This window comes from Thrips palmi, unplaced genomic scaffold (assembly GCF_012932325.1).
Source record: "Thrips palmi isolate BJ-2018 unplaced genomic scaffold, TpBJ-2018v1 HiC_scaffold_2, whole genome shotgun sequence".
NCBI lineage: Eukaryota > Metazoa > Arthropoda > Insecta > Thysanoptera > Thripidae > Thrips > Thrips palmi.
Window position 1 is genome coordinate 7,104,342 of NW_023144629.1, and position 9,992 is coordinate 7,114,333.

General features: G+C 55.9%; 1 protein-coding gene across 1 annotated transcript; it reads left to right on the forward strand.

Moving 5' to 3' along the window:
- Positions 1–495: 495 nt before the first annotated feature.
- Positions 496–1,579, forward strand: LOC117647147. Its single transcript, XM_034388714.1, has 4 exons — positions 496–619; positions 900–1,076; positions 1,170–1,334; positions 1,404–1,579. The coding sequence occupies exons 1-4, from the start codon at positions 536–538 to the stop codon at positions 1,566–1,568; spliced, it is 591 nt and encodes a 196-aa protein (XP_034244605.1). The 5' UTR covers positions 496–535; the 3' UTR covers positions 1,569–1,579.
- Positions 1,580–9,992: the final 8,413 nt, after the last annotated feature.

Sequence of the window (9,992 nt, forward strand, 5' to 3'; positions counted from 1 at the left end):
CCCGCCACGCCGCGACCGCGCGCTCCCGCGAGGAAATGGAGAAACAGTAGTTGCAAGTCCCAATTTTTTTTTTGGGTCGCAGATGGCATCATTTTGAAACTCAGTCCCAACAATTTCTAAAAAAAAATCAAATTACGTTTAGATTTAAAAAAAAGGGTTTTTTGACTTCGCAATGTTTTTGCCCGCGTTGAAAAGAAAACCGGACATTCTGTCGATACATCCGGTAATTTGTTTTACAGTTGAAAGTACTTTTCTCTTTCGTCCGTCAGCTGCGTCACCGCGCGCTGACGTCGGTTGCTGGAGGTGCTGGTTAGGCAAGTGCAGCAGGCGAGTGCGGCGGGCTCACGCGGTCCAGACCGTCCCGACGCACGCCGTCATGCCGCGGATGGCGTCAGGATAGCCAATCTCTGGCACCTGCCAGTCACGGGCCGTCACATGCAAATCGCCTCGCCGACCTCCCGCCTTCCGGCCGAGGAGCCCGGAGCCATTCGGAGCGCGATGCTGGCGCGGTGCGGGCAGTGCTTGAGCTAGCGCCATGCTGGGGCCGCGGTCCGGGGTTCGACTCCCCTCTTCTTTCCACCTCCTCGCCCTGCTGGCCGTCGGCGTCTTCGTGCAGCACGTAAGCCTTCGCACCTTTCCCGTCCAGAGGAGGTGTCCTCAGGAAACTAATTTGAATTTCTACATGTACTAATTTTTATTTTTGAGTCCTTCTTAAATTTGGGACGAATTTTTTGCAACCAAATTTTCTTGAATTATTGCTGAGCTAACTTCACTAAATTTTGAAAAATGCCTAATAATCTTTGACCAAATTTCACGAAGAAATGTGACTAAAATTCGAGATTGTCCATTAATTTGGAAGCGCAAATTTTTCAGAGTTGTTTCCCCTTGTGTGTGCTTAGCGAAGTGTGACCGCGGTCAACTACAAAACCGTGATCCGCATGGAGCGCTACGGCAACTGCCCGGACGCGCCGGACGCGCGGGCCCGGTTCAACTTCTCTGAAGTGGTGCCTTACGGACGGACGTACGTCGGCAGAGGGACCTTCCTCATCGACTATCCTTACAAAAAATTAACCAAGGTAAACCATCCAAATGAAATTTTCCTCGTCGAAGTGTTTTGCGGTTCGTGTCTCATGGTTATACCGTTTCTTGAAACGCTTTCCTTCTCGAAGGTGGTCGCACGAATTCAGAAATGTGCCGATCGCAACGACCCGAACTGCGAGCTGTACCAAAACTGGCGTTTCGGCGAAGAATCGTGTTCGCTGCTGCTCGCCAAGAACGCCATCTGGACCCCCTTATTCCGCGCCCAGCCGAGCCTCTCGTGTCCGTTCGTGGTGGTGGGTTTGAGTCCCGCTGATGCCAATCTCCTTTCTATTCCCATTTTCTTAAGTTTCTTCTTTTTTTAGGGGGCGTACCAAATGGAAAATGTGACGGTAGACATAGAAAAGCTGCAAATGATTAAGTTTCCCGACAAGGGGTACTGGAAGGTGAGCGTCACAATGGACGTGGACAAGATGCCGATGATCAGCTGTCATTACTTCGAGCTGACCTTTATTAAAGTAAGAGTGTAAAAAAATTAAACAATTGGGACGAAAAAAGAAATTGCCTTTTGTGCGTTATCAAGCCATGAGCCGCTCGGATTCACCACACCGTCCTTTCACCAGCTGCAGACATCATAAAGTTTCGTCCACCGTGTTGTGCTTGTTTTTGTGTGGGGTACCTTGGGAAACGCGTGTCAGGATGGTAGGTACATGACAAACCATGTGGAGGCCACAAACACACTGTGGTGGTGGTGGGGGGACCGCATACGGTGCGGCGCTGCAGCCAGACTGGTGGAGGGGATGGGAGTGGAGTGGGGGTCCACATTCCCCCCCACCACCACCACCACCACGCCTGAAATAGAAACCGCAAATAAATCGTGTTATCTGCCACCACTAATACAAGAGTGTTCTCGCTGCATCTCGCAGTAAAATATGCGGCTGCAAAGGGGTGAGTGACCGGAGCGCCTTCACGTCGGGCTCCGCCTCGGCCTCGCCTTGCGACGCGTCGTCGTCCAGCAGCCGGAAGCTGATCTGCCGGCGGCGCTGCTGGGCGCCTCCTTCTTCTAAGCGGCTTATTTCGTTGGGCTGCATCTTAATTGCAATCTAACTCGCCCAGAAACAAGTGGCGTAATGGCTAAATCCGGGTGGGCGTGGCGGCGGCCCTCTCGACGGCCCTCTCGGCGGCGTCGACGGCGGCCCCCGGGGACGGCGGTGCGGAACAAGCAGCCGCAATCACAACGAGTCCGTGTCGAGGTGCGCGGCGCCGCTGTTTGGCGCTGGTGTTGTTGTCGGACACCGCATCAAAGCGGCGGCAGCAAGGCAGCGGATGCACAACGCAACTTTGCCGCGTCATTTCATGCGGCCTTCCCTCGGCAATAATTACAGGGCCGGCTGGCTCGCCCCAGCCAGCAAGCCAGCCGGCAGCCAGCCCGCCGGGCCGAGGGCGCCGAGAGCGCCGAGGGCTAGCCGTGGGCGCTGGGCCCCTAGCAGGCACATCAAAGCACCCTCAGGCCCGCCGAGGCCCGCCACCCGGCGACACTTGTTCAGCCGGTAATGGCGCCATAACATCCCCTTGGCCGTGCTTGGCCTTGCTTTCATGCAGCCCACCTTGCGGCACTGAGGCTGCCGAGTGGCTGCGCGTGTTGGTTTGCCCGCGGAGAGGACAAAGCAGGCCTTGAGCAAGGGGTAAGTTGGGCAAGAGAAGTGCAGGGCCAGAGAAAGGGCACTCTCCCGTGGCCAACTGCGGTGCCGACATCTCGACATCCATTCGACTGGGGAGATAAACTGGTCGAGGGATCGTTCAAAGTCAAGATCATCAGCTCCATGAGGGGCTACTTTACGTACCCTGTACTTTTCACACCCAACTTACCCCCAGGCAGCCAGTTTCCAAAGTGTCACTAGGGGTCGCTGCTCGATCCAAATTGCCCTCGGTTTGTCATACATTGCGAGCGACGGTTTCTTTTGTCGATCGAGCAAGCTTGTTCCTTTTTTTCGGATCCCAGGCGCGGTGGGCAAACTGCGGAGCAGTCGCCTCTCGTGGCACACACACTCACAGTTACTCACGCTAACACACAAACACGCTTGAGTGACTCTCCATGTGCGTGTGAGTGTGAGGGACTGTGTTTAGCAACTTTGTCGCTCAATCAAAATGGGACCCGCACAGGTGTGCCCCCGGAGACGTTTACGACGTGTTGCGGTTTTCACGCTCACGAGTGTGTGTGTGTGTGTGTGTGTGTGAGAGAGAGGAGAGAGAGAGAGAGAGAGAGAGAGAGAGGAGAGAGAGAGAGTGTGTCACGAACCACGTCGAAATTAAGGCAGCCTGAATTGACTCCCGACCTACCGACAGGGGCGCTGCTCCTCGTAGAATGGAGCCATACGGCGCCACCCTTGTCGGCACGAGCGCGGAGTGCGGAGTGGAGGCCCGTGCGAAGCGCGAAGCCCTCGACCGCGAAATGTCGGAAACGGTGACGCAAAACAAGCCGTGTGACGGCACGGTTTTTCTCCCCCTCCTCTCAGCAGACTCACCTCACGGCCCTCGGCCCGCGGGCCCGCCGCCGCTGCAGCCACTGCGGCGTGTTGTGTGTGCGCGGCTTAAAAATTTACGGTTATCGATATTGCAGTGGCGCTGCGCGTCCCGCGGCGAGCGTCAAGATGGCCAGATAGCGGGGGAGGCTCGCAGGGTGGGGCTGGGGAGCGGGGTGAAAGGTAAACCGCAGGTAGCACACCGGCAAAAACAAAACAATGTGTCCTGGAAACAAGGGGCGCCGATTTTTAAAATTATTTTTCGATTTTTTTTAGTTTTACGTTTGAAACGTTTGGAGTCAAGCCACTGTTTATATGCCAGCACGCGTGCCGTCCCGCCGCGTCCCGCCGCCCGGCCATATCACGATCAATGTGAAAATGTGCGCACTGCAGCCAATAATCTCTTTGTCGCGCTGCTTATGCGGCGCATCGCTCCACTCACGTGCCGCGATAAGTAAATTACCCGCCTCTTCTTCTGCCGCGATTCTCAGCCGAAAATGAAATAAAAAGGCGGTTGCGGAGCGGAGCAGACGACGCGTAGATGTGCAAATGGCGTGCAGTCGCGGCGTTATGGCAGACGACGTAATCTGCTACCCCCTCCCCCACGCAACAACATGGCACCTTTTTATTTTTCCCTCTTGCTTCTCTGCAGTTTCACCGTTTGGCACTCCGTTTCCACCAGGCTGCTCCTCCTCTCGGTCTTTCGCTACCCCGACTGTGTGTGTACCGTTCTTCCCCGGCGCAAATTCAAACACAAAGCTATTTCTGTCTTCCCGCCTTTCTCTGTTATTGTCATCTCGCACCGAACTGCTTGCTTGCCTGCTCCGCCCCGCCGATGCGTGTGTCCGTTCCTGCCGAAACACGATTACACGATCCCATCTGTCGCTGCGAGGGGCCCAGCCCCGCCACGCCCCGCCACGCCCCGGCCTGTAGGAGGCGTAGAAGAGACCCACGCTGAGGCCCAGACACATGCAGCCTGGTGGATGAGCCGATTAACTAACACTGCGTGCCGCGCATATAGCCAGATTAGCAGTCAGCTCTGCGTGTGTGTGTGTGTGTGTGTGTGTGTGTGTGTGTGCTGGAAGTGGACATCCAGAAGATTACTTTCCCAGCGGCACACCCCGAGGCAGAGTGTGTTTGTGTGTGTGTGTGTGTCGCCATGGGAATAAGGTTCTGCGTAATTCCGCGCTCACGCACACACACACATTCACGGGAAACCTGAACACTGCCGTTTTGCCTCACGCCAAGTTTTGTTTTTATAATCATTTGGCGCCCCGACCAAGCGGCCTTTTCAACAGCGGCAGAGCCGCCAAAACGGAGTCGAGTGTCTCTTTGACGGGTGAAAGGGAAAGGAACAGAGTCGAAAACAAAAGCAGGGCACCTTAATAAGTGGGTCTGACTACACCGGCGGCTCTTTGACGGCCTTCGAGATGGATCTCACGGATCACGGAAGAACACGGAAGGACGGAAAGTAGACCAGAGGGCTCAGCTCGGCGGGGAGAAGTTGTTGTCAAAAGTTGACTCTGCCGGTTAATAGTTAAGGGCCACTCCAGTGACTTGGCGAGCTTAGCAGTGTGATGGCGGCCTTTTGGGTACCTTGCGGTGGCGACTAAAGTCCGACGAGAGTTAGGGAGGGTTAAGTGGGCAGGAAAGCGTACTTCGAGCCAGCTTGCGGTGGGGGAGAGCCTGCCCATTGAATTATCCATGTTGTCGTGGGCAGGCGGAATCGGCTAACGGGTTACCCACGCCTTATTTTGGCGTAAACATGATTACGTATTCCCACCCGATTCCCGAACAAATTCCACCAGAAAAGTAAGGGCTTTCAAAAGAATTCGTGGCGGACTATTCCTTTTGTTTCAGACCAAATTCATGTGGAGTCCAGAAGAGAAGGTTGGAAGAGAAGCTTTATTCCTTTATTTTGAAGTAGATGGTCCACGATATGGTGACGTGGTCCTTTGTCTTTGCCATGCCACTGCAGGGCAGGTAGGGGGTGCGCTGACTTTGTATCTGCCCGACTAAAGCGAGGCGCTGTCTGGGGATGGGAGTGTCCTGCAAAGAATGTAAAGCACTAGATTAAGGCGAGCACTCCAGTCTGGCCCGCACCCCGCCCCGCCCGGCGAGAAAAAGCAAGCGGTGGGTGATTTAGACGGACGTTGGCCAGGTGGACCGGATCTGCTGCGGCGCTGAAAGGAAAAAAGAACACACATAAAGTGACTGTACCTTTTTATCGTGCAAAGAGGGGCTGAGCTCCTTGAAAAGGAGGATCCATCCGAGAGCAGAAAGGACAGCGAGGAGAAAGGGGCAGAAAAAAAGAGAGGAAAAGGAAAACAGAGTCAAGTACATGAGCTGGATAAATGGACCTCTGCTGGACAACGCGCTCGCTGGAGTCTTGTGGACAAGAATGCAAACAGTCCGAGGCGAACGCATTTGTTTGGCCCTGTCACTGTTTCGGAGTCGCCCTCGGCCTCGCCCGGAGCCTGTAAAGTAAACACTTAAACTGGTGTTGAAGTAGTTCATTTTTACTTGCTACCGCTAGAAAACTACATGTTAAGCTTTTAACTTCTTTCAAACACACAAGCACACAAAGGGTTGTGGCAATGCCGTGTGAAATTCTCTCAAGATTTATCACAGTGTGCACCAGCGGTTTCACCCGCTTTTCCTGTTTCGCTCTCCTGTCGACTTTTCTTCTCGCAGTGTGCGGCAGCAGACTGTGTTGGCGGAAACCGTAAATTGAATTGCGTTTGGTTACAGGCGCTGCGACCACCATGCCGGCCGCGGCGAGCGGCGCAGGCGGTGGTGGCCTCGGTGGGGGCCTCGGTGGGGGCACCGACACCAAGGCGCGGGTGCGGCGCTGCTGGAAGACCCACGTCAACAGCCTGTGGTCCGTGTGGTACGGCATCATCGCCACCGCCCTGCAGGCCTACATCGCCGTCCAGGCCGCCCGGCGCTTCCTCGGTAAGTTCGACGAACTACTGTGTCTGCGTAAATTCAGTCAGTGCTGTGCCGCACCGAAAGGAGGGAGAATTTTCCACCTCGCATCAGTGCCGAAAGAGTAGCTAACCTCGGCGGGCAGGGTGGAAACGGTTCCTGGTTTTCCCCAGTAGCCCCCAGCAAAGACAAAGGTGCTTTCCAGCAGGGTGTTTCTGGGAATATCTGGCACAGTTACTGCCTTGTGGCTGCAAGACGACTTCGATAGCCAAGCTCAGAGATATTACCTGGTAGGCAGGCTAAACCTGAGCAACCTCATTTCCATAAGAACATGTACGTAAACCTAGTCAACAAAACCAGAGTTGAAATTCTCCTACCTTGTGCGTTAACCCCCACAATTGTGTTTCTATGACGGTCGCCGCCGAACTCGCAGGCGTTTTAAAATGAGCGGCGTCGCATGCATTACTGCGCTTGCTATGCGAATTGGTAATTAAGAGAACGCTAGGGTCCGTCTGCCGGTTCCATCACTGTCCCGCTCCCGCCAAAACAACATCGGTGCGGTCGTGTTCGCGCACCGCGTGCAGTGCAGTGCACCCGCGATAGGGTCGTGACAGACGGGCAGACAGACAGACAGATTCATTAAACTGGTGCATCTCTGCACCCAACTCGGTCGCTGCAGACGCACTGTTGTTCCGTTGTTATCTTTTGTCCACACGCGACGCCAGCGCCGCCACCACCACTCTGCTCCACCGCCACACACACGCGCACAAGCGTGCGCTCATACACACATACACACACGCACACACGCACATACATAAATACGTCCACGCTCTCACCCAAATGGCGGCTCTTTCGGATTCCGACCTGAAAAGCATACGGCCTAGTGAATGCCGGAAACGCCGATCCCGGCCGGCGTGAAATAAAGGTCCCTGTTATGCCATTGTTGTGCCGGCTGGGCGGCAGCAGCCTGACTCCGAGAGTCGTTTTCGTCGCTCTGTCTCCCTCGCACCCACAGAGGACGCTCCATGAGTGCGAGGGCGACAGAGCGGCGAAAACGACACGCGGAATATCAGTCTGCTGGGCTGCGAATGCCGCCAGCGGAAACGGCTGCCTAATTTGAGTGGCGTGCTCTTCGACCAGGCGGACACGCGAGCCGGGAGGATGCTCTGTGTGTGTGTGTGTGTGTGTGTGTGTGTGTGTGTGTGTGTGTGTGTGTGTGTGTGCGCGCGCGCTGTAGGGGTATCGAGAGGGCTTTTCACACCCGCGAAGTGGCGTAATGAATGATTGCGTGTGCTGGTCTGTGTTATGGGTCCTATTAAAATCTAATCAAAAGAGATCTGAGCGAGCAGAATCCGAAGGGCAACAAATTGACACGCAATGTGTCTGAAAGTTTTGTTCCGTTATTAGCAAACTTTTGGGCAGCCTTTCGAGCTGCGCGATTTGAATGATGTTTCTTCCTGGTGCGTGTCGGAATGGCGTCCCGCCACTTTCTTCCCATGTGTTGCGGAGAGAGGATTCGCCTCCCCCTCCCCCTCGGACCTGCGGAGTGTCTCGGTGCAACAAGGAAGGCGGTGCAGTGAGGCAGCGCCGGCAGTGCACTGCCCAAGCCAAGCCAGTGCCCGGCCGTGGCGCCGTCCCAACCAAGAGCACCAGCCGTTTTCATCCCAAATGAATTGGCCCTCCTCCTCCTCCTCCTCCTCCTCTTCCTCCTCCAGCTTCAAACTCCCTCGCCATCCCCCTTTCGGTCGTTGCCGTTGTCTTGCGGGGAGCCCCGTTTAGAAGGGTGCGGCTGAAAATGGGGCCTTGCACTGCACACTGTGTGTGTGAGAGAGAAGAGAGAGAGAGAGAGAGAGAGAGACAGAGAGAGACAGAGAGAGAGCAGAGAGAGAGAGAGAGAGGAGAGAGAGGAGAGAGAGAGACAGAGAGAGGGAGAGAGAGAGACAGAGAGAGAGCAGAAGGGCTGGCGCGCCCGGCGTAGGTAACTAAGACTTCGAAGCCAGTGTGGCGATGCTTTCTGCGTCCTCGAATTCTTCCCTCCCCCGTTTCTCACTATTCCTCTCTCTCTTTCTCCCTCTCGCTCCCTCACTCTCTCTCACACAGAGACGCACTCACCCTCACTCAAGCGCGCGCTCTTGGCTGCTCAACCCTTGACGTTTCCGCTTGGTCACGGCGGCGCGTGGAGTGTATGTTTCCATATGTTGAAAGGAGGCTCTGTGTGTGTGCGTGTGTGTGAGGGAGACTCATTGGGCGGTGGGATCGGACGGACCTAATGGCCCGGGCCAGCCAGCCAGCAGCCACCTCTTGGCCGTGTCGTTGACGCCTCGCCTAGGCGCCTCTCCCTCCCTTCCAATTCGGTCCTCCTTCCTGCCTCCCTGCTGTCGACTCATCCCTAGAATCGCTCTGTCTCTCTCGCACTCGCGGGGCGCGCCTTGTGGGTGCGAGAGAGACAGAGCGACTCTCGGAATGAGTCCGCTGTCACCGTCCCCGTCGTAATCCACGCTCACTTCTTGAGGCGAAGGAGCCAGCGCCATGGATTAGGAATTAAAAGTTGGAACCGTTCGCCGACAGTCGGACAGACAGGCAGACAGACAGGCAGACAGACAGACACACGGACAAGGCAGACAGAAATGCCCAATGAGTGGGAGACAGGCTGTCGATTCCATATTCTCCCCTTTAAGACTATTCCCAAGAGTCCTTTTCGTGGCTCTGTCTCTCTCGCACCTACACGGGACGCGCCATGAGTGCAAAAGGAAGATATTGGCAAAATGCCTCTCGGAATCAAAGACAGGACAGAGAGACAAAGCAACGACTCCGAAGCGGTCTACAGGTCCTCCTGCGGGCTCGAGCCAGCAGAGGCGAGCGTTATCATATGTGGTCTAGCCCGTAATGGTAATGGTAACGGCGGGTAGGCAACCCTCCTGCGTCCGTGCGCCCGTGCTGCCTGGTCGCCAGGCGCCCTCCCTGCCCCGACGGCCCTGACGGCCCTGACCCCCCTGACGGCTCGGCCGCTAACACGACACTGAAACAATAAAGAGCGGAAGAGGAGGGGACAAGGACAACCTGTGGAAGGGAACGAATTGCTGCCCTTTTTATCGTTACGTAACACACTGCTTGACCGGGGCGCGGCCGGAAAGGGCGTTGGTCACGCGACCGTCTTGATTGATGGGCACACGACACATCGCACGCACGCCACTCTCTCTCTCTCTCTCTCTCTCTCTCTCTCTCTCTCTCTCTCTCTCTCTCACTCACACACACACACGCACACTACACTCACACCTTCTCACACCCACACACACATTTATATTCCATTGCATTACTTCCCCCTTTTTTCTGACATTGCTTGTCGTCTGTCCCGCAGGCTTCGTGTCGCTGCCGTGGTCGGTGGCGTCGCCGCCGCCGCGCGCCGAGGTGCACCTGGTGGGCGCGCTGACGGTGGCGGCGGCCGGCGTGCTGCCCTTCTTCCTGGCGTCCTCGCTGCTGCGCGTCGGCAACCTGGCCAACGAC